This window comes from Pristis pectinata, chromosome 10, assembly GCF_009764475.1.
Source record: "Pristis pectinata isolate sPriPec2 chromosome 10, sPriPec2.1.pri, whole genome shotgun sequence".
Classification (NCBI taxonomy): domain Eukaryota; kingdom Metazoa; phylum Chordata; class Chondrichthyes; order Rhinopristiformes; family Pristidae; genus Pristis; species Pristis pectinata.
In genome coordinates this window covers 1,798,236-1,823,274 of record NC_067414.1, presented here as the reverse complement: position 1 = coordinate 1,823,274, position 25,039 = coordinate 1,798,236, and the positions used below count along the sequence as shown (strand labels likewise).

General features: G+C 44.2%; 1 protein-coding gene across 1 annotated transcript in view; it reads left to right on the top strand.

The window, feature by feature from the left end:
- agpat5 (1-acylglycerol-3-phosphate O-acyltransferase 5 (lysophosphatidic acid acyltransferase, epsilon)) overlaps nt 1–24,530 on the top strand; it is a 123,672-nt gene extending 99,142 nt beyond the window's left edge. The window contains 2 exon segments of the mRNA XM_052025080.1: nt 20,147–20,270; nt 22,904–24,530. Coding sequence (XP_051881040.1) covers nt 20,147–20,270; nt 22,904–23,129 — 350 coding nt within the window. The 3' untranslated portion in view covers nt 23,130–24,530.
- Nucleotides 24,531–25,039: the final 509 nt, after the last annotated feature.

Genomic DNA, 25,039 nt, shown 5'->3' with positions numbered 1-25,039 from the left:
GTCGGCCTGTCAACATACTGTGTCAGGAATCCGTCCTGGACACACTTAACAAACTCCGCCCTGTCTAAACCTTTGGCACTAAGCAGGTGCCAATCAATATTTGGGAAGTTGAAGTCTCCCACTATAATAACCCTGTTACTTTCACATCTTTCCAAGATCTGCCTTCCAATCTGCTCCTCAGTATCCCTACTGCTACCGGGAGACCTATAGAATACTCCCAGTAGAGTAACTGCTCCTTTCTTATTCCTAACTTCCACCCATATTGACTCTAGAGAGGATCTTTCTACATTATCTACCCTTTCTGCAGCTGTAATAGTGTCCCTGACCAGTATCGCCACCCCTCCTCCTCTTCTCCCCCCCCCATCCCTTTTAAAACACTAAAAACCAGGAATATTCAATATTCATTCCTGCCCTGATGTCAGCCATGTCTCTGTGATAGCCACAATATCGTTGTCCCATATACTTATCCAAGCTCTCAGTTCATCTCCCTTATTCCTGATGCTTCTTGCATTTAAGTAAATGCACTTTAGCCCATCCGCCTTACTACTTCTATAGCCTGTACTCTGCTTCTCCTTCCTCAAAGCATCTCTACCTGTTAGATCCGACTTTTCCCCATCCCGTTCATCCTCAGACCTACTCCTCCGGTTCCCATCCCCCTGGCAAACTAGTTTAAACCCTCCCGAACCACCCTAGCAAACCTGGCTGCAAGGATATTGGCCCCCCTCAGGTTCGGGTGTAACCCGTCCTCTCTGTACAGGTCCCACCTTCCCCAGAAGAGATCCCAATGATCCAAAAATCTAAAACCCTCCCTCCTGCACCAACTTCTCAGCCACGCATTTATTTGCCATCTCCTCCTATTCCTACCTTCAGTATCGCATGGCACTGGCAGCAATCCCAAGACTGCTTCTCTTGAGGTCCTGTTCTTCAGCCTTCTGCCTAGCTCGCTAAACTCAATGCTCAGGACCTTATCCCTCTTCCTACCTATGTCGTTGGTACCAACATGAACCACAACGTCTGGCTGTTCTACCTCCTGCTCAAGAATCCCGTGGACCCAATCAGAGACATCCCGGACCCTGGCACCTAGGAGGCAACATACCATCCGGGATTCATGCTCACTGCCACAGAACCTCCTATCTGTTTCCCTGACTGTCGAGGCCCCTATCACTACTGCCTTCCTCTTCTCCTCCCTTCCCTTCTGAGCAGCAGGACTGGTCCCAGTGCCAGAGATCTGGCTACTGCTGCTAGGCCCCTGCAGGTCATCCCCCTCAACAGCCTCCAAAGTGGAAAACCTGTTATTGAGGGGAACAGCCTCCGGGGTCCTCTGTTCTATCTGCCTGTTCGTTTTCTTTTTCCTTTTCCCTCTCCTGACAGTCACCCTTCTATCTACTTCCTGGACTCCAGAAGTGCCTGCTCTAAGGGGGGGTGACTGTCTCCTGATGTGCAGTATCTACATAACTCTCTCCCTCCCTGATGCTCCGCAGTGTTTGAAGCTGCAACTCCAGCTCATCAATTTTGAGCTGAAGTTCCTCCAGCCTCAAGCACTTACTGCAGATGCGGCCATCGTGGACCACAGCAAGGTCCACGAGCTCCCACATCAAGCAGCTGCAGCACACCACCGTGTCCTCCATCTGAACTAATTCTTTTTCCCCCCCCCCCCACCTAGTTTTTCCCTACTTAAAAATTTCTAACAGATAACAGGTAAACCTTACCTTTACTTACCAGCTACTCACCTGCCTCACCCCTTTACCGCCTAAGCCCCTTGAGCCAAAACCCAAATCACTCTGTTCCCTCCTACTCTGCTGCCCGCTGGATATGGCAGTCTTCTTTTTAAACTGTGCGCACGCTAATGACTAACGTCACGTGCCTGCGCACTTACTCCCCGCTATCCCCAAAACCATTAGAAGAAAGAGAAAAAAAAACACTTATCTCCTCGGAACTCCTCGGCTGCTTCCGTGCGCTGGCCTCTTGCTCCCGATCGAAACACCAAAGACTTCCCTGCTCTTTTTAAACTGTGCGCGCGCTCAGCCTTGGGGAAGATAAACCATGAAGAAAATCTTAAGGCAAACAAGTGGATTCAATGTAGTTTTATGAAAGAGAAATCACACTTGACAAATTTGCTGAAGTGCTTTGAGGATGTAACACCAGTAGGTTTCATGTATTTAGATTTTCAGAAGGCATCCATCAGGTGCCACTACACAAGAGCACACAGGACTGCAGTATTGTGTTAACATGTGGAAGTGGGGTGGCTAACTAATAGAAAGCAGAGCAACAGAGTTTCTGTTGGAGGAACTCAACGTGTTAAGCAGCGTCTCTGGGAGAAAGGAAGTGTCTTCATTTCAGGTCGAAACCTTGCATCAGGCCTACCTTACATATGCCTCCTTTTTCTTGACCAGAACTTAGAGGCTAAGATTACAAGGGAGCCAAGAGGTATGGTAAGAGAACAGCAAAGTGGTGTTGAAGCTAAGCTTGAACCATGATCTAATTGAAAGTAGTCTTTTAGGGCCAATTGGCTGACTTGAGTTCCAGTTGCTTATGTCCTCATGGATTGGAGAGTGGTTGGACTGGCCAAGTCACTTGCTGCTGAGGGCTTTGTTTTTTTTGGTCAGTATACTTTCAAGACAAATTGCTGGAGGAACTCTGGGTCAGGCAGCATCTGTGGAGGGAGATGGACAGTTGCCGCTTCGTGTTGAGACCCTTCATCAGGACTGCTGAGTTCCTCCAGGGTTTTGTTTTTGCTTCAGATTCTAGCATCTGCAGTCTCCTATGTCTACTTTCAAGAGTTCACTTTTGGAACATTGCAGTCTGTGAGTTCCAGGTGATCTTTAATGTTCAGATCTTGTTTAATACCAAGTTCTATACTCGTCGTCATTAAGTCAATAGCACTTCTGCGTGAGCAGAATATTTACTGTAAGTCGTTGTGCATCAGTGATTCCTAAAGACACATTGGAGCAACTGAAACTAATTTAAGACAAAAATCTTTTTGACAACATTTAGTGATTTCATTGAAAATCTTGATGTTTAATCCATTTTCTGCTCAGTCTAATTCCATTCAGCAGTGGATATTAACTGGCCTGTTTCTGTGCTGCTCATTCTGGGTAATGTTCAAAGGTTTAGTGACCATTTTGTTGGAAGTATTCTCAAGTGGAATTTAATGAAGAGAACTTTTTCACTTTCAGAATGGTTCTCTATCATGGAAACCACATCCAAATTAATTAGGTGCGTTTATAGGTTGTATTCAGATCCCTAAATAATTTTAAATTTTAGGTCAACAGCAAGCAACTAAATAGGATTCATTATGTGCTCAATCTAATGCAAAGGCTAATTACTTGTCAGAAATGCTCTTACTAAACATGTGATTAATTGAAAAAATAATTAACTTTGTTAGGCTCTTTTGTATATCGTATGTCTCTGAAGTCCAACAAGAGAGATTGCAGGGACTACTCTACATGTCGGCATCAGTGACTTTTCATTACAGCTGGGAAATGATTACCTGAAACAAGTTTCAAGGTGCAAGGAGAAGGGAGACCATAACAATTTTTTTGATAGTCAGGAGGACAGAAGAGATTAAAGGAATGATGGGATGAATGGTTTGAAGTGTTTGTACTTTAATGCTCGGAGTATTATGGGCAAGAGTGATGAACTTCGAGCACGGATCAGTACATGGAACTGTGATGTTGTGGCCATTACAGGGACTTGGTTGAGGGGGGTGGGGGGGAACAGGAGTGGGTGATCGATGTACCAGGGTTTCAAAGTTTTTAGGAAGAATAGAGAGGGGGGTAAAAGAGGAGGAGGAGCTGCAATACTAATTAGAGATAATATATCAGCTGCACTCCGGGGGAGACATAATGGAGGGTTCGGATACAGAGTCAATATGGGTAGAACTCAGGAATAGGAAGGGTGCAATCACTCTCCTGGGGGTGTACTATAGACTTCCCAATAGCCAGCGGGACATTGAGGAACGGATATGCAAACAGATTAGAGAAATGTGTAAAAATTGCAGGGTTGTGGTCATGTGTTTCGATGTACATGTGACTAATAAAGATATCTTATCTTAAATTGGGACCTTTTTAGTGCAAGGGGATTAGATAGGGCAGAATTTGTTAGGTGTATCCAGGAGGGGTTCTTAAATCAATATGTTGACAGTCCAACAAGGGGAGAGGCTATTCTGGACCTGGTGTTGGGTAATGAGCCTGGCTAGGTGACTCACCTATCAGTGGGTGAGCAAGTGGGGAACAGTGACCACAGCTAACTTTCAGGACAGCTATAGATAAGGATAGGTATGGGGCTAGCGGGAGGGTTTTAAATTGGAGCAGCGCTAATTATGAAGGCATAAGGCATGAACCAGGTAGAGTAAACTGGGAAAACTTTTTTGCTGGCAAGCCCACGTCGAACATGTGGAAGGTGTTTAAGGATCAAATACATAGGGTACAGGACAGGTATGTCCAGATTAGAAGGAAGGACGTGAATGGCAAAATAAGGGAACCTTGGATGTCCAGAGAAGTGATGAACTTAGTCAAGAAGAAAAAGGACAAGTATTTTGAGCTTCGGAAGTTAGGATCAGACAGAGCACGTGAGGACTATAGAGAAGCTAGAAATGAACTCAAGAAAGGAATTAGGAAAACCAGGAGGGGCCATGAAAAGTCCTTAGCAAGTAGGATTAAGGAGAATCCAAAGGCATTCTATACCTACGTCAGGAATATGAGGATAACGAGGGAAAGGGTAGGATCACTTAAGGATAAAGAAGGGAATCTATGTTTGGATGCAGAGGATGTGGATGAGGTTCTGAATGAGTATTTCTCTTCAGTATTTACCCAGGAAAGGGACATGCAGGACGCAGAAATTGGAACTGAGGGCAGAAATATGTTCGGGCATTTAAAGGTCAAGGAGGAGGTAGTGTTAGATCTCCTAAACAGTATTAAAGTGGATAACTTCCTGGGGCCAGATGGGGTATACCCCAGGTTACTGAGGGAGGCGAGAAAGGAAATTGCTGGGGCCTTGACCAGTATCTTTGTGTCCTCTTTGATCACGGGTGAGGTCCCGGATGACTGTCGAATGGCTAATGTTGTTCCTCTATTTAAGAAAGGAACAAGGGAAAATCTGGGGATCTGTAGACCAGTGAGTCTCACGTCAGTTGTAGGGAAATTGCTGGAGAAAATTCTTACAGATAGGATATATGAGCATCTGGAATCCAATGGTTTGATTAGGGAAAGCCAGCATGGCTTTGTGTGGGCAAGTCACGTCTTAGTAACCTGGTTGAGTTTTTTGACAGGACGGCAAGAGAGATTGATGAAGGTAGAGCTGTGGATGTCATCTATATGGACTTCAGTAAGGCATTTGACAAGGTCCCACATAATCAGTTAATCAAGAAAGTTTCGATGCATGGGTCAGTGGAGAATTGGCTGTGTGGATCCAGAACTGGCTTGCTTGTAGAAGGCAGAGGCTGGTGGTTGAAGGGATGTATTCGGGCTGGAGGCCTGTGAGTAGTGGTGTTCCGCAGGGATCTGTGCTGGGACTTCTGCTGTTTGTGATGTACATAAATGACCTGGATGAGTATGTTGATGGATGGGTAAGTTTGTAGACGATACCAAGATTGGTGGAGTTGTGAATAGTATAGAAGATTGGCGATGGATACAGTGTGATATAGATCAGCTGAAGATGTGGGCAGAGAAATGGCAGATGGAGTTTAAACTGGATAAATGTGAGGTGTGCACCTTGGTAGGACTAATGTCAAGAGGCAGTACACTCTTAAGGGCAAGACCCTTAACAGTGTTGAAGAGCAGAGAGACCTTGGGTTGCAAGTCCATGACTCATTAAAGTGGCTACACAGGTAGACATGGTGGTTAAGAAGGCTTATGGAATGCTTGCATTTATTAATTGGGGTATTGAGTATAGGAGTCAGGAAGTTATGTTGCATCTGTATAAAACTCTAGTTAGGCCGCATTTAGAGTATTACGTGCAATTCTGGTCACCTCACTATAGGAAGGATGTTGAGACTTTAGAGAGGTTTACCAGGATGCTGCCTGGATTAGAGGGCATGTGCTATCAGGAGAGGCTGGACAAATTTGGGCTCTTTTCTCTGGAGCAGTGGAGGCTGAGGGGTGATCTGTTGGAAGTGTATAAAATTATGAGGGGCATAGATAGGGTGGACAAGCAATATCTTTTTCCCATTCTTGAGAGATCCAATACCAGAGGGCATGTATTTAAGGTGAGAGGGGGTAGGTTCAGAACAGACGTGAGGGGTACGTTTTTTACTGAGTGGTGGATGCCTGGAATATGTTGCCTGATAGGGTGGTGGAGGCAAAATCATTGGGAGCTTTTAAGAGAGGCTTGGATGAGCACATGAATGAGAGGAAAATAGAGGGATATGGGTATCCTGTAGGTAGGAGGGATTAGGTATATCGGCACAACATTGTGGGCCGAAGGGCCTGTTCTGTGCTGTACTGTTCTATGAAAGAGAGCAGTAATGCATTGGAGAATAACAACAGGAGGCATTGATGATTCATTCAGTGGAGAACCTGATCCTGCTGTGGCTAAAGGATCACTCTCAATTCTTAAAAGGGGTTAACTTTTAGCTTTAAAAAACAAGGAGATATAGATCCAGATTGTGAAAAGATGCATCTTTAAAATTTGTGCCAGTGTGCACCTCTTTAATACCTGGTATACTTTACTGCATTAGGAATAGGGGCAAAAATCTGGATTCATTTAACAGGCGGGTACTTGCTGTGAAGAGACAAATTCTCATGGAGTGTGGTAGGTGGGCTTCTGCGATTTGTACCTTTTATGGTCTACGAACAGCATGAATGCATTTACATCAAAAGTACACAAGACATTGTGAGTCCAACAAGAAATTTTTGGTGTGCCTGATGTTTGCAAGCTCCTTTTGCTGACACAGCTGAAAGTTTTTTGGCAAATCTTATTAGCCATTTTTTTTCTCATGTTGGCTTCATTCCAACAACTGATCATTTTGAGTATTGCCAGTTTTATTTCCCTAATTTTCATAGCCTGGGAAAAATGAAGTGGCATATCGGGGGAAACATATCTTAGTCCAGAATAAAGAAACCAAACACTTAACAACTGAGTAATATTCTGCCTTTGCCAACTTTGGCCTGAGAACATATGGATTATGGTATTTTCAATGTTTTTGATTCCTATTTAATTCAATGTCAAGTTTCAGACAGGCTTAAATTACAGAAAAAATGGCAAGAACTGTCTCAGTTATCACAATGATTTCGGAACGTACGTGCAAAGTGGAAATATTTTACTTGTAAATGAGTCTGCCAGTGCTGCTCTGCCCAGTAGTTCCTCATAAATTCTAAACTTCAGAATTAATGGTGAATAATTTTGTTATAGCAAGATAATATATTGGGCTAGATAAATATAGTGAAATGCTCCAAACTTAATTACCTTGATGGTTCAATGTGCAAGGGCATCGCTTGGCAGCGTACTAAGCCAAAAGTCCTGTGGTTTAATTCTCATTCTGCATTCGTGGTTGATCTTAAAACAATGCTGCAGCTAAATTGCAGCACCTGATCTCCCAGCTCTGGAAATTCTAATATTCTAATCACAATGTCTAAATGTCCTGCTAATATTCCTTTTTTTTGTCTTTAAATTTTGCTGCCTTGTTATCATGTTATCTGTAGAAAGAGGCTGTCACTATTTACTTTTCTCACCTTGATCAACTTCACCCTTAAGCATCCATTCAGTGAAATACAAATCTCCACAATTCTCCTTTGGCCCATAGTGTGTCACCCACCCAGCATTTTCGCTGTGATTCCATCTGTAAAATCTGATGTCTGACAGCATTTAAAAATAGATCCACAGATATACATGTGCATGTTTCTTTTAATTATCTGCTCCAAAAAATGCATTAGCTCTGGAATTTAGAAGATTGTAGGAACCAGAGAGTGATTTGAAACACAAAGCAGTCTGCATTAACTGCAATCCTTCCAAGTCACTGTGGGTTTACATAGATTGCAGCAGAATTCTATTTAGAAAGCCCTGGGGTAATTTTAAATGATGTGAAATGAGAAGTTCTTGGGACTGCCAGCTCTCCCTTGTGATTTCTATCATTAAACCCAGCTGCTGCAACACCATGACGTACAGCAGGGAAAACTGGCTTTGATTTTAACTCAAATAACCATGTTCATTCATGTGCCTGTATTGCTTGAACTTTACATGTGAATTTTGTTTAGTGTTATAACAACAGTATGTGTAATTTTGCTCAGAGAAGCCAAGCATGTCTGTTTATAGCCTGAGTAATTAGTGCTTTCTGCCACTTCAGATTCGTTCCAATCCAGATTTGGGAACCACACCTTCCATGTTACCTGAGGCATTGAGTGTAATCAGATAAAAGTTAACAAGCCAAAGGAAGAGATGTTTTGATGGGTGAGCAAAAGCTTTATCAACAAATTGGGCTTTAAGAAATGACAGGGTGAGTAAAGTGTGAGATTTATGCTTGGAAATCCTTGACTTTGCCTTGAACACCTAAGGCACATTGCCAGTGTTGGGGTACAGTGTGGGATGAACAGGTGACAACAATGGAAGGAATGCTTAGCTCTGCGTTGTTAGTTGGGGAAAGGTTGAGTAAAAGGAGCAGAGTTCACGGCAGGATTTGAAAGTAAGGATAAGGGTTTGAACATTGAAGTCACTGGTGTTGGTCAGCGAGTGTGAAGGCGGGGTAGGTGCAGCAGACTTCTCTATAACCTCTATGTCGTGGGAAAGGGTAGAGTTGCAGCATGTGAGGAGAATATTGGAGTGAACGATCGGGAGGAAACGATAACATAGATTAGGATTTCAGTAGGTGGTCTCGAGCAACAGGGTGGGCATGTGATACCAGAAGTGGAATTGAACAGTGCTATAATGGAGCTGATATGGCACCAGAATCTCAGATTGGAATCCAAGATCTTGAAAGCTTGGGTTCACCCGATCCAGTCTTCAGAAAAGATAATGAATAGGGAAATCAGAGGCACCAGAGCAAAAACTATGGGCAGGATTGGCTGGTTGGGTGTCCACCTGTAGTTTGGTTTGTAGCTGCCATGCTTGCTGTTTACTGATGTGTCTACCGAGTTCCTGACCAGGTTTGGCAGGTTGAGCCTCTGCTGAAGTCCTTGCCACTCATTGGCCACATGACGGATGACTTGCCATACTCGGTCCTCTCAAGTGGTTGTTGAAGTTTCTCTGTTGTCCCCCTGGGCTGGGGAGGGGTCTCATATCATCCCCACCCTAGTTAAGAACATATCTGATAAATATCGCCAAGGTCACCTGGGAGGAAGCCTCCTCCTCACCCCACCCCCTCCTCCTGTCTGGATTACCCCCACCCTCCCCCTTCCCCCCCACCATAAGCCTCAGACCGAGCCAGGGTCCCCTTTTGTCAGCTCACGGCTCTACTCTGCCATCCAGTGCACCGGAAAATCTTGGTGTTACATGGCTCGCTGGAAACAGAGGCCACTTGCTGAAGCACTGGCGTGTAAATAAATCTCCATAAGCTTGGCAAAGGACTCCAATTTTTCCAGCAGAAACTTGTCAATCCAGCTACCTCCCGACCCAAAATGACCCAAAATACTTTGCAGTTGAACAATCTAACCCTGTGTTTTGGTCTTCCATTGTTTAATTGGAGGCACTTTTGTTGAGCCAGAACTGGATGCCTCACAAGCATTGAGACTGAGAAAGATGGAGTTGAGGGTAAGATGAAGTGTGGAACAAAGATATTTTCAGGTGGGATAGGACATGGATGAGAAATGGAATGTGCTGAGGTTAGATATTTACTGCACTTCAGAGGTAATGGGCAGGAACAGTAAAACATCAGCAGGAGATTTTATTTACAATTGGCTCAGTAATATTGGAGCCTTATCATGTCCTACCCAGCTGAAAACAAATGTTGGCAAAGACTTCTCTGGTCAACCATGGCCAAGGCTGCAGATAGGATGATATACCTCAAATACAGTGCACATTTCCTGTCATTTATGACTGTTCGAGGCTTTCCCAGTACTGTAGGGCAAGGCAGGTAACACAGAACAGTACAGCATGGGAACAGGCCCTTCAACCCACGATGTCTGCATCGAACACGATACTGAATTCAACTTAATCCCTTCTTCCTGTACATGATCCACATCCCTCCATTCCCTGCGTATTCATGTGTCTGTGTAACAGCCTCTTAAACGCCACTATTGTATATGTTTCCACCACTGACCTGGCAGCCCGTTCCAGGCACCCACCACTCTGTGTTTCTAAAAAAAAAAGCTTGTCATAGTGGTTAGCATAACGCTTTCCAGCGCCAGCGACCCGGGTTCAAGTCCAGCCACTGTCTGTAAGGAGAGTGTACATTCTCCCTGTGTCTGCGCGGGTTTCCTCCGGGTGCTCCGGTTTCCTCCCACATTCCAAAGCCGTACAGGTTAGGAAGTTATGGGCATGCTATGTTGGTGCTGGAAGCGTGGCGACACTTGTGGGCTGCCCCCCAAAATCACTACACAAAAGATGTATTTCACTGTGTGTTTCGATGTACACGTGACTAATAAAGATCTTATCTTACCCCCTCTCGCTCTAACTGAATATCCTCCAGTATTTGTCATTTCTACCATGGAGGGATAAAGATTCTGACCGCCTACCCTTTCCATGCCTCTCATAATTGTATAAACTTCTATCAGGTCTCCCCCTCAGCCTCTGGTTGATAGGTTAGATAAGTTCAGAGATGAAATTATGGGACACAGATTTTGGAAGCAGCTGTCTGTAGCGAATCAAAGCCCATCCACTAGCCTGGTGAAGACAATTTGATCAGAATCTAATGTAGAATTTCCTGATGTGGTTCATCACAAAACCCAAATACCTATAAATGTGGAATAAAAGCAGTAAGGTGCAGCTCGATGCAGGAAAAAAGTCAGGTATTGGTGTTGGTTTATTATTGTCACTTGTACCGAGGTACAGTGAAATATTTGTCTTGCATACTGTTCATACAAGTCAATTCATTACACAGTGCATTGAGGTAGTACAGGGTAAAAACAATAACAGAATAAAGTGTTACAGCTACAGAGGAAGTGCAGTGCAGGCAGACAATAAGGTACAAGGTCATAACGAGGTAGATTGTGAGGTCAAGAGTCTATCTGATCGTATAAGGGAACCACCGTAATGCTATTACAGCGCCAGTAATCCGGGTTCAATTTCGGCCGCTGTCTGTAAGGAGTTTGTACGTTCTCCCCGTGTCTGCGTGGGTTTCCTCCAGGTGCTCCGGGTTCCCCCCACATTCCAAAGACGTACGGGTTAGGAAGTTGTGGGCGTGCTATGTTGGCGCCGGGAGCGTGGCGACACTTGCGGGCTGCCCCCAGAACACTCTACGCAAAAAGATGCATTTCACTGTGTGTTTCGATGTACGTGTGACTAATAAAGATATCTTAACAGTGGGATAGAAGCTGTTCTTGAGCCTGGTGGTATGTGCCTTCAGGCTTCTGTATCTTCTGCCTGATGGGAGAGGGGAGAAGAGAGAATGACCTGGGTGGGTCTATGATTACGCTGGCTGCTTCACCAAGGCAGCGAGAGGTATAGATGGAGTCCATGGAGGCATTTTCAGTGATGCATTTTCAGTGCATTATGAGGTTAAGAGTCTTACTACAAATAGTACAGCTTTGTAAAGTGTAGATGGATGTGATCTTGGTGCCCTTGTGTGCACATTCAGTTGCCATAGTGAAGTGCTAAGGACCTGAACCAAGCAGGACTGATCATTTTTTGAGAGCTAAATGACTGGAACCTGTCTAAATTTCTATGGAACTAACAGAAAGTTGTCAACTTGATCAGCTATTTGTTCAGAGCCATAGCTTTTGAAGAGATAAAATTTGTAATTTCCAAGTTAACTAAATTGATTAGATACACTCAGTCAGACTTGCCAAAGGAACAATTCTGGAGGAATTCTTGGCCCTTCATTCCTCTAAAAGTTTTTGGATTCGTCATTAGGACTCCTCAGGAAAACACTGTTGACGAAAGAATGAGCACTAAATTCAGCCAATCATAATATTCAAATAATTCTCAGAGTCCCTCAGTAGTATTTTTTGCATCTTGTATATCCCTATATCTTTCTATCTAATAGGATTTCAGGAAGATCCAAACATGAAGGAAGGTAGGATGATCCCGTATTTTCAGGACCGAGGTCCTTGCAGTCGGCCAGAATTCTATTGGGGTCTGGTCTGCCTTTGTTTAATTTTCTGGTTTCAAGGATCATGCTGTCCATCTTGAGTGATAGGAAAATAGCACTAGGCAGTTGTTTTGTTTTATCTGTTTTCCTTCACTCTGACCAGGGCTGACAGACGGGTCTTTGATGCTCATTTTATTTTAATGGCTGCAGACCACTACCGATATTCCATGTGTTGCTTGAACGAGTCGTGCTACATGTTCTTAAGGTCTATAACTGGGAATAATCACATACAAATGTAGAATAAGAGAGCTGTCCTATTTCTGAATTAAACACATCTTCCAAAGAGTCGTACAAATGAACACTAACCAGAGGAGCCCTGTCGGGTCAATTATTTGCAAGCCTAAATTCATTAATCTATGATGTATTTTATTGTTTTGTTGGGCTTTCTGCTTCCTTTCACTTCATTTCTCTCCACCACTTCAAATTTCTGCAACAAAATGTGTTACAGGTTCCTGCAGTTTCAGTGTGTCTTGGTGACTGCACGTCAGACAGATGAATATGTGAAGGCAGCAGTTTGTAATAAAAATTAAAATGAAAAACACGATGATGCTGAAGGAACTCAGCAGGCCAGGCAGCATAGAACATAGAACACTACAGCACAGTGCAGGCCCTTTAGCCCACAATGTTGTGCTGACATTTTATCCTGCTCTAAGATCTATCTAACCCTTCCCTCCCACATAGCCCTCCATTTCTCTATCATTCACGTGCCTATCTAAGAGTCTCTTAAATGTCCCTAATGTATCTGCCCCCACAACCTCTGCCGGCAGTGCGTTCCACACACCCACCACTCTCTGTGTAAAACAACTTACCTCTGACATTCCCCTTATACCTTCCTCCAATCAGCTTAAAATGATGTCCCCTTGTGTTAGCCATTGTCGCCCTGAGAGAAAGTCTGACTGTCCACTCAATCTATGCCTCTTATCATCTTGTACACCTCTATCAAGTCACCTCTCATCCTCCATCTCTCCAAAGAGAAAAGCCCGAGCTCGCTCAACCTATCCTCATAAGACATGCTCTCCAATCCAGGCAGCATCCTGGTAAATCTCCTCTGCACCCTCTCTAAAGCATCCACATCCTTCCTATAATGAGGTGACCAGACCTGAACATCCGTGGAGAAAAGCAGGCGGTCAATGTTTCGGGTCAGGACCCTTCTTCAGGACTGAAGGTAGGAAAAGGGGAAGCCCAGTATATAGAGGGGGAAAAGGAGAGCAGTGATAGGTGGACAGAAGAGGGGAGGGGGGGAGAGACGGGGTGGTGATAGGTAGATGCAGGTAAGAGATGGTGATGGGCAGGTGCGGGGGAGGAGGGGAGAGTAGATCCACCGGGGGACGGGGCACAGGGAAGGAGAGAGGAGAAAAGAGGCTCGGAAAGGGAAGGAGAGAAGATGCATGATGGTTGGTGGAGGTGGGGGGAAGAAGGAGGAACGCACGCGCGCACACACACACACACACACACACACCATGCACGCACACACATCACACACACACACACCATGCACGCACACACATCACACACACACACCATGCACGCACACACACACCACGCGCACACACCATGCACGCACACACACACACCACGCACACACACACACCATGCACGCACACACATCACACACACACCACGCACGCGCGTGCGCACACACACCATGCACGCACACACATCACACACCACCACACCACACACACACACCACGCACACACGCGCGCACACACACACACCACACACACACACACACACCATGCACGCACACACATCACACACCACCACACCACACACACACACACACACACCATGCACGCACACACATCACACACCACCACACCACGCACACGCGCGCGTGCGCGCACACACACACACACACACACACACACACACACACAGTGGAAGCACATTGTAACTGACAAAACATCTCTGAAGGTTCAAACACCTTTGTTGGGACAAACTAATTCACACAAATGGTCTAAAAGCTTCTGAGGACAGAGAACCAGGCACCCAAGATTAATGTTGTAAGGGCTGACTCTCTGAGTGCACAAATATCCCAGTTATTGATGGAGCAAACATGTCTGTGACCATGTGACCTGCTCTCTAACCCCTGAAAGATGTTCCATGTCTGATAATTCCCTAACAAGTACCACTAAGTTTCAAAATTTACATACGTATTTCTTTCAACCGTGCTGTTTCATTAGATGTTTTTTATTGTTGTATGATTGTTGTTGTCGAACATTCAGTGAATGCAGCCCAGACATGCAGTTCTTGATCTTTCCATTTTGATCTGTGAAAATCACAAGCTCCGTGCCTCCTGTTACCACACAGACCTTCCCTTTATGCTGCTGCCCACAGGCAGTGCATTTTATTGTGCAGGCTTTAAATGAAGAACTTATCAGACTTTTCTGGTTTGTTGGCAAGCTTAATCGAACTCATTACAAATACTTGTAGTGAAGGCATATAAATTGAATCAGACTTGAAGATGTTTGGTTAAGTGGTAGTGCATCATTGATTTGAAACTAAATGAACCTGTGGGAGCAATGGGAGTTGTGTTTGCAGTACATTTTGTTGTAACTGTTGTTATGCCTATTCTGTGTGATGTCAACGTAATAAGTAGTGCTTATGAATGAGTAATCTGGATGTTGGATGCAGTTGTTTTCTGACCATGATGATTTTGACTGGATTGATCTGAGTGTTCTCAGACAAATCAGTAGCTAAGGTCTTCGTAGCTGTTGTTATTGTAATTCCGCTCATTGACAGGTGATTTGCATTAAACTCTGGGAGAGAAAGTTACCTGTCTCACCCATTCCCAAATCTCATTATCAGAATCAGGTTTATTATCACTGACCTATATGACATGAAACTTGTTGTTTTATGGCAGCAGTACAGTGCAAAGACATAAAATTATTTTAAGTTACAAAAATAAACAGTGCAGGGGAAAAAGGAATAAAAAGGTAGTGTTCATGGGTTCATGGACCATTCAGAAATGTGACGGCAGAGGGTAAGAAACTATTCCTGAATCATAGAGCGTGGGCCTTCAGGTTCCTGAACCTCCTTCCCGATGGTAGTAACAAGAAGAGGGCATGTCCCAGATGGTGAGGGACTTTGTGATGGATGCCACCTTCTTGAGGCACCGCCTCTTGAAGATGTCCTCAATGGTGGGGAGGGTTGTGCCCGTGATGGAGCTGGCTGAGTCTACAACCCTCTGCAGCCTCTTGTGATCCTGTGCCTTGGAGCCTCCATATCAGTTGGTGATGCAACCAGCGTCTGTAGACATTTGTAAGAGTCTTTGGTGACAGACCAAATCTCCTCAAACTCCTAATGAAGTAGAGCCGCTGGCGTGCCTTCTTCATGATTACATCAATGTGTTGGACATTTTTAATGCTTGGATCATGAGACATTTAATTAAATGTTCTTTTTTCACTGTAATTTACAATAAGTGCAATTAACTAAATGAAAATAGCAAATATGCATTTTAAGCCATTGCCTCACGTGTTATTATTTATTGGAAATGTATGTAGAATCATATCAGTGTGATGGAGTTAAAAATAGACAAAAACATTGCTTTCACAATAGTTCTGAGCCACCTGTACTTTATTTAAACTGGTAGCTTGGAAAAAACTAGCTACTGTTAGCCTGTGAGTTTCACCTTGCAGAGTCAGGAGTTGGAGCGAGATTTGGAGCGGGAGCTTTGAAAACAGGTGAGTTTCTGTGCGTGTGCTTGTGAGTTTCACCTTGCAGAGTCGGGAGTTGGAGCGAGAGCTTTGAAAACAAGTGAGTTTCTGTGCGTGTGCTTGTGAGTTTCACCTTGCAAGAGTCTAAAAGAGGCACATTTGCAAATTGTTACTAGTTGATTGGCTAATTAACAGCAGCGAATAAATAGAAGGTAGGTATAAGCGGAGCGGCCATTGTGTGAGTGGACCAGTGTTGGAGTGGAGCACTTGGGGCTTTGGTCCAAGAAGCTTCGGCGAGAGGAAGTGGAGGCTAAGGTAAGTCTCTGGTAAGTTTCTTTCCATCTTTCTTTCACTGATTTTTCCAGACTGGCTCCAGGGCCTGTTGTGTGTTCAGCTTGTGAAACATCCAGTCTCCCTGATAACAACATCTGCACAAGATGCATCCAGCTGCAGCTCCTTACAGACCATGTTAGGGAGCTGGAGCTGCAGCTCGATGACCTTCGGCTCCTACGGGAGAATGAGGAGTACGTAGATAAGAACTATAGGGAGGGAGTCACTCCGAAGCTGCAGGAGGCAAGTAGCTGGGTGACTGTCAGGAGAAGGATGGAGAATAGGCAGGTAGTACAGAGCACCCCTGTGGCAGTGTCCCTCAATAACAGATATACCGCTTTGGATACTGTTGGGGACAACAACCTACCAGGGAAAAGTTGCAGTGACCAGGTCTCCGGCACTGATCCTGGTTGTGTGGGGCAGAAGGGAAGGGGGGAGAAGAGGAGAGCGGTAATAATAGGGGATTCAGACAGGAAATTCTCTGGACATGAAAGAGACTCCTGGGTGGCATGTTGCCTCCCTGGTGCCAGGGTCAAGGACGTCTTGGATTGGGTCCACAGCATTCTGAAGGGGGAGGGCAAACAGCCAGAAGTCGTGGTACATATTGGTGCTAATGACATAGGTAGGAAAAGAGATGAGGCCCTGAAGAGGGAATATAGGGAGCTAGGTAGGAAGCTGAAAAGCAGGACCTCAAGGGTAGTAATCTCTGGATTGCTGCCTGTGCCACGCACCAGTGAGGGTAAGAATAGGATGATTTGGCAGATGAATGCGTGGCTGAGGAGTTGGTGCAGGGGGCAGGGTTTCAGATTTGTTGATCATTGGGATCTCTTCTGGGGAAGGTACGACCTGTACAAAAGGGACGGGTTACACCTGAACTGGAGGGGGACCAATATTCTTGCAGGCAGATTTGCTGGAGCTGTTGGTGAGGGTTTAAACTAGTTTGGCAGGGGGATCGGAACCAGAGTGATAGGTCAGAGGTTGGTGCATTTAGTGTACAAGTAGATGCAGAGTGTAGAAAGACTGTGAGGAAGGAGAGACAGTTGAAAGGGCAAAATTGCAGTCAGTTGGATGGGCTGAAGTGTGTCTACTTTAATGAGAGAAGTATCAGGAACAAGGCTGATGAACCTAGAGCATGGGTAAGTATTTGGAACTACGATGTCATGGCCATGACAGAGACTTGGCTGTCACAAGGGAAGGAATGACTGTTGGATATTCCAGGGTTTAGATGTTTCAAAAGGGACAGGGACGGAGGTAAAAGCGGTGGGGGAGTGGCTTTGCTGATCAGGGACAGTGTCACAGCTGCAGAAAGGGAGGATGTCCTGGAGGGATCGTTTACTGAGTCAGTGTGGGTGGAAGTCAGATACAGGAAGGGAGCGATCACTCTATTGGGAGTATTCTCTAGACCACCCCAATAGCAGCAGAGACACTGAGGAGCAGACCAGAAGACAGATTTTGGAAATGTGCAAAAATAACAGGGTTGTTGTCCTGGGTGATTTCAACTTCCCTAATATTGATTGGCACCTCCTTAGTGTAAAGGGGATAGATGGGACGGAGTTTGGTGTGTACAGGAAGGATTCCTGACACAGTATGTGGACAGGCCAACTAGAGAGGCTATACTGGACCTGGTACTAGGCAATGTGCCTGATCAGGTTTCAGATCTCTCGATGGGAGAGCATTCTGGAGATAGTGACCATAACTCCTTGACCTTCACCATAGCCTTGGAGAGGGCTAGGAGCAGACGATGTGGGAAAGTATTTAATTGGGGGAGGGGGAATTATGATGCTATCAGGCAGGAACTTGTGAACATAAATTGGGAACAGATTTTCTTGGGGAAGTGCACAGGGGAAATGTGGAGGTTGTTTAGGGAGTACTTGCACGGGGTTCTGGATAGGTTTGTCCCATTGAGGCAGGGTAAGGATGGTAGAGTGAAGGAACCATGATTGACATGAGATGTAGAATGTCTTGTCAAGAGGAAGAAAGAAGCTTACCTGAGGTTTAGAAAGCATGGATCAGACAGGGCTCTGGAGAGTTACGAGGTAGCCAGGAGGGAGCTTAAAGATGGACTTAGGAGAGCTAGAAGGGGGCATGAGCAGTAGGATTAAGGAAAACCCCAAGACGTTCTATATGCATGTGAAGAATAGGAGGATGACTAGAGTGAGGGTAGGGCTGATCAGGGATAAAAGAGGAAACATGTGCCTGGAGTTGGAAGAGGTCCTTAATGAATACTTTGCTTCAGTATTCACCAGAGACAGAGACCTTGCCGTTTGTGAGGATGGTGTACAACAGGCTGATATGCCAGGGCATGTCGACGTGAGGAAAGAGGATGTGCTGGAACTTTTGAAAAACATTAGGATAGATAAGTCACCGGGGCCGGATGGGATATATCCAAGGTTATTACGGGAAGTGAGGGAAGAGATTGCTGCGCCTTTGGCGATGATCTTTGCGTCCTCACTGGCCACAGGAGTAGTGCCAGATGATTGGAGGGTGGCAAATGTTGTTCCTTTGTTCAAGAAGGGGAGTAAGGATAACCCTGGGAATTACAGACCAGTGAGTCTTAGTTCAGTGGTGGGCAAATTACTGGAGAAGATTCTGAGAGACAGGGTTTATGGGTATTTAGAGAAGTATAGGCTGATTAGGGACAGTCAATGTGGCTTTGTGAGGGGCAGGTCGTGCCTCACGAGCCTGATTGAATTCCTTGAGGATGTGACAAAGCACATTGATGAAGGTAGAGCAGTGGATGTGGTGTACATGGATCTTAGTAAGACGTTTGATACGGTTCCTCATGGAAGGCTTATTCAGAAAGTCAGGAGGGATGGGATCCAGGGAAACTTGGCTGTGTGAATTCAGAATTGGCTCGCCCATAGAAAACAGAGGGTGGTTGTAGACAGAGCGTATTCTGCCTGGAGGTCGGTGACCAGTGGTGTTCTGCAGGGATCTGTTCTGGGACCCCTGCTCTTTGTGATTTTTATAAATGACTTGGATGAGGATGTGGAGGGGTGGGTTAGTAAATTTGCAGATGTCATGAAGGTTTGTGGTGTTGTGGATAGTGTAGAAGTATTGCTGTAGGTTACAACAGGACATCGATAGGATGCAGAGCTGGGCTGAGAAGTGGCAGATGGAGTTCAACCTGGAAAAGTGCGGAGTGATACACTTCAGGAGATCAAATTTGAAGGCAGAATACAAGGTTAATGGCAGGACGCAGCAGTGTGGAGGAACAGAGGGATCTTGGGGACCACGTCCGTAAGATCCCTCAAGTTTGCCACGCAGGTTGATAGGGTTGTTAAGAACGTGTATGGAGTGTTGGCCTTCATTAGTTGGGGTATTGAGTTCAAGAGCTGTGAGGTAATGTTGCAGCTCTATAAAACTGGTTGGTTTACACTTGGAGTATTGTGTTCAGTTCTGGTCGCCTCATTATAGGAAGGATGCGGAAGCTTTAGAGAGGGTGCAGAGGAGATTTACCAGGATGCCGCCTGGATTGGAGAGCATGTCTTATGGAATAGGTTGAGCAAGCTAGGGCTTTTCTCTTTGGAGCAGAGGAGAATGAGAGGTGAATTGATAGAGGTGTAGATGATAAGAGGCATAGATTGAGTGGACAGTCAGAGACTTTTTCCCAGGGCGAAAATGGCTGACATGAGGGGGCATAATTTTAAGGTGATTGGAGGAAGGTATAAGGGGGGATGTCAGGGGTAAGTTTTTTTTTACACAGAGTGGTGGGTGCGTGGAACGCACTGCCTGCAGAGGTTGTGGGGGCAGATACATTAGGGATATTTAAGAGACTCTTAGATAGGCACATGAATGGTAGAGAAATGGGGGGCTATGTGGGAGGGAACTGTTAGATAGATGTTAGAGCAGGATAAAATGTCAGCACAACATTGTCGGCCGAAGGGCCTGTACTGTGCTGTATTGTTCTATGTAAATGTACTAGCAAAATTCACAGCTTTTCTTCATCTTGATCGAAAGGTTTTTTTTTGATTCACAGAATTCTTGTGCAGGGAGTGCCCAAAGATTCATATTTTCTTCGAGCGTGTAGATCTGAAAGAAATTCCAGAGGAAACGATTTTCCTGAAGAGATGGTTACATGAACGCTTCGAAGTTAAAGACAAGTCAGTAACGGCATTTTTGACCTACCGTACTCTTCCAATAATTATACGCAAGTGCAGGTGCTGCACTAGACTTAAATGAGCAGTTCAGGAAATTCCAAAGACAGCGTGTTGCCTCATTTTTTTAAAGAGCTGAAATGAAAATGCAATTGTGTTTAAATATATCACAATGAAAATGGTGCAGTGCGATTTCATTTCAAAAGTTGTGAAGTATTCATCTGAAATACGAATAACTCCCAAAAAGTTGCTTGTGTTCCTTATCTGTGAATAATAATTTGAAGATGTCTTGCAATAAATTAGCTTTGAATGGTATTAGCAAATGCTTTCCACAACTTAAACATATCAAAAGGCTGTTTGACATAGTTAAGTTTAAATATATTTGATGGGGGAGTAGGGGGGGGTGGGAGAGAAATTATTTGATCCCACTCTGAACCACTTGTCTTCAGCCCCCTCCCTGGCTCCCACTCCTGTCCATGAGCACACCCCACCCTTCTATGCCAGCTCTCTTAACTTTGTTTTGCTCGAGTCATGGAGAGAGACGGCCCAGCCGGTCCACACTGGCCTTCCCCTCGCCCCTTTACGCGGGCTCTCCCCTCGCCCCTTTACACAACCCTCCCCTACATGGGACAATGTACACATCTCTGGGCTGTGGGAGGAAACCGGAGTCCCTGGAGGAAACCCACACTGGCACAGGGAGAACGTGCAGACTCCACGCAGTACCAGAGACCAAGACCGAACTGGGGCCCCTGGAGTTGTGAGGCAGTGGCTCTGCTGGCTGCACCACTCTGCTGTCACCCTCACAGTGCTCTGCCTGTCCCCTTGGCTGTCTTGTGTGCACACTTACCTGGCCATAACCCCACATTCCCAGCTTAGCATTGGAAGAGATGTGAAGGAAACCCTCAATAACCTATTGTGTGAATGCCTGGTCCTAAATACTGGGAAAGTAAGCACTGCATTTATATTATGTGAGCACTATTTGTACCATCCCCATTATTTTAACTTCCTGACAAACTCCAAGAAATTTCTCAATGCCCTCTCTGTGTATTGGGTGCTCCACATTTAACCAGCGGTAGTGTTTCTGAGCCTGTTATACTATTTATGATCTAAGCTCAAACCTACAATGATTCTTGCTGAAATGTACATATTTAAACTGAAATCTGCATTGGTTTCATCCTACGTTATTGTAACCCAGAGCAGCCTATTAAATACTAATAGGCAATGTAAGGGGAAGCTGGATAAGGACGTAAGGATTAGAAAAGGTAAATACCATCATAGACCATTTGAACTGAAAGGCTTGTTTCTGTAAACCCAAAGTGTTTGCCTCTGACACCACTGAGAATATTTATTTCCTTTCAGGACAGTCTGAGGTTTTTTTTGGGGGGTGGGGGGGGATGCTGTGTATTTATCTTAGTTTGCAAACTGCCCTAAAAGTGCCTCTGTTCATTGCCTTCCCCTCATACACGTGCATCTTCGTTTGATGTAATGAAAGCTCAGAATAAGCTTCAATAGTTTATTGTTAAAAGTCTGGGTGATGAAGCCATCAGGACGTGCACCTTCTGGACCCATGTTACAGTTCCTGTCTGGTCGCTGTGTACTCGGCACAGAAATGTTCAAAGTGCTTTTTATGTTTAATACCATGGCACCTTGTCACTTTCTGCAATGTGCATGCTTCAGTTGGAGTGCAGAAGAATATCCTCCCCCTAGGAAGCATTAAAGAACAGTGGGTAAAGATCATATCACAACCTTGTGCACTGGCAGCACTCCTGATCATTTTGCATGAGCTGTTGATCCATCCTTATTTATTTCTATTTGAATTATTAAGAATTTGCATGTATATTTAATTTTTTCCCTGTATGCTCTATTGCAACGCACCATTGTTATCAGTTGTGTGATGGACAAACATTTCCCAGGACACCGGGATAGCTCTGCCCATCCACAAGCCACACCATGGCTTTACATTAATGTGAAATGGCAGACACAGGCCTTGGTTTAATATCTCATCAAGTGATGGGATCTCTGACAGTGCAGCACCCGCACTGGGTCAGATTTCTGGGGTGGGACAGAACACACAATGTAGGAATGCCATTAAAGAAGCAATTGCTGGAACATACAGCAAGCAGTACACCAAATTAGAAAGTAATCCTTGTTGTATTACAAGGGCTCGAACCGTGATCTAACCTTGAAGATGTTAATTGAAAGAAGAGCAAACGCCCAAGCAGATAGAGGGCCAAGGGAACTTTTGATCAGTTCTATTTACTTTCTTTAAAATTATGCTCTGCAGAAAAAAATCATGACCACCTACCCCTGAATGGTAATCCTGCTCCCAACCTTACGATAAATGCATTTTGCTCTCAGACTAACCAAGGTCCCAGGACAGTCCCAGTCCTAATATTTACCAAGGAGGTTACTTTGCTGATTGTGTAAAAATGTTGCGACGTGACATTTCCTGAGCCTGTTTTGCGATCAGTACATTGTTAACTCCTTTATCAGAGCCACGTTTGAATTCCTACTTCATGCAAGTTTCAAATTAAGGAATGTGAGGTAGGGAAGCTGTTGGGCTTTTGGGGGATGTTGCTGATCATTCTCATTTGACTTGAAGCTTCCACTGTTGTCCTGTTTCATCCCCTCTTTGACAGGTTGCTTTCAGAGTTCTACGAGGCAGATCAGGAACAGAAGAGGTACAGATTTCCTGGAGAAGGACGCAAGTCACAGCTGAGCCTTCTGAGGACTCTGCCATCCCTGCTCTTCCTCTGTGGTCTGACAGTCCCCATGCTCATGACAGAAACTGGAAGGAAGATTTATATGAAGACGTGGTTGTACGGGACTTTAGTGGGCTGGTTATGGGTGAACATTAGACCTTAAGACACCAACCCTTGAAGTTTTAATTATATTAGAATAATCTGAACGTAATTGCTTACATAGCATTTTTTGGAAGTTACCTTTAAAGTGGGATTTCTAAATCGCTCTTGAAGAAATTTTATATTCTAATGAAAAACGTTTGCCTTAATGACAGAGACAAGCATATTGCAGTAATGCACCTGTTTAGTATGGCTGTTAAGTAGTGGTAATAATTACCTGCTCAATGTAGTTGTAGAGCCCTGATGTGTTTCTGTGCATTTTGAAGAAGAAAATGTAGTCTGTTGCAAGAATGTGTATGGTGTAGGATTGGAACATAGTGGGAAAGTGCTTGATTTGACGTTACAAGTAGCTCCGGTGTAGTGTGTCAAGGGACAAACATTGATGACATTGTATTTGTTGGCATCGAGTCTTCTATTTAATGCTGTACATTAATGAGAGGGTCTTTAATTGTTCGTGTTTCATTGCATTTTGTTCTAAATTAAGGGTGTCATTATTGCATTGGTCCTCTGAATGATAAAGGGAGGTAAATGTGATTCATGGTCCGCTGCACTATGAATATAACACTCTGTCGAGAACACTTCCAGTACTACATAATCGTTTTGAAGAATGGGTTACTTGTGGAGGGGAGAGAGCAATGCAGTTCTGAGTATGATGGTGAAAGGTGGATAAAATGCTTAATTTCAGTTACTAACTGCTTAGTTTTGTAAACCAATGATTTTTAAATATATCTAATTACTGTGGCATTTCAGGTTGTATGTGTATGTACTAAATGTACATAAACGGTCAAGTTGTTGGACTGAAACCATTTGTTGTCATTGGTGTATTCATCACCTTGAATACCATCATCCGAGATAAACTCCATAGCACAGGGAAGTCAAGTGGGTTACACGACATTGACCTTGGTGTGGACAAATGTTGAAGAATCCGCTGCTCATCTGTTTTAATCATTGTATTGCCTCGCGATTGTGAACTCTTAACTGTGATGCCTTGATGTGCCGATTACTGTATTTACAGAAAGCATGTGCCTTTTGCCTGTTACTGTCTGATCCATTCTCAATACCAATGACTGGCAGTCTTAACACAGGCATATTAGAAATGCACACAATTACAACTTGCAACTGGATCTCTCTGTGGGCAAGCTATACTCTGAATAGTAGGGGAAGAGAGGAGGTCAGATCTTTCCACGTGTAGTTTCTCCCTCCAGGATGTACTGAAAATCCCATTCTGTACCCAGTGTACAAATCTCGACTTTTTATTCTTGCTGGAAGTTTATAATTCCTACGTGTACTATCTGAGTGCACCTGTGATTGGAATCGTGCTAAGGAATGCTGATTCGTTAAACCCATCTTTAATTTTGCTTACCTCAAATACAATTCAAGCAAAGTAAGTATTATAATTTGTGGATTTATCACTGGGCATGATTACATACCCTGCATTTCTTTCCCCAGGCACACAATTGTGGGCCAATGGAAGTGTTATTGATATTTTTACATATTTTCAGGACAATTCAAATGGTGCAGGTGCCAAAGTGATTAATCATAGTTTCTTATACATAATGAAAAAATCACCTTTAATGCAGATGGGTTCAATTTTTAAAAGCACATTTGTTTTAATATACAGAATGTTTACAACATCACCGTACCATAGATTTGCATGCAGAATTTTTTTTATTTTTTCAGCTTTTTTAAGTATTATAATTTTGTGTAACATGTTGCATAAATAAATTCTGATTAAAATTTAACATCGCCATATCTGAATTTTATCTTTGGTTTTTCCAGAAGGTTCAAGTATTCAAACACGATCTGCCTGTTTTTATTCCTTCCATTGATAAAATATTTGAAATTGCAGTTGAATGTTATTGAGAATATTCTGGAATTCCTGTTGAAGTTAGCTGAAGTCCCTTGGAACAATTT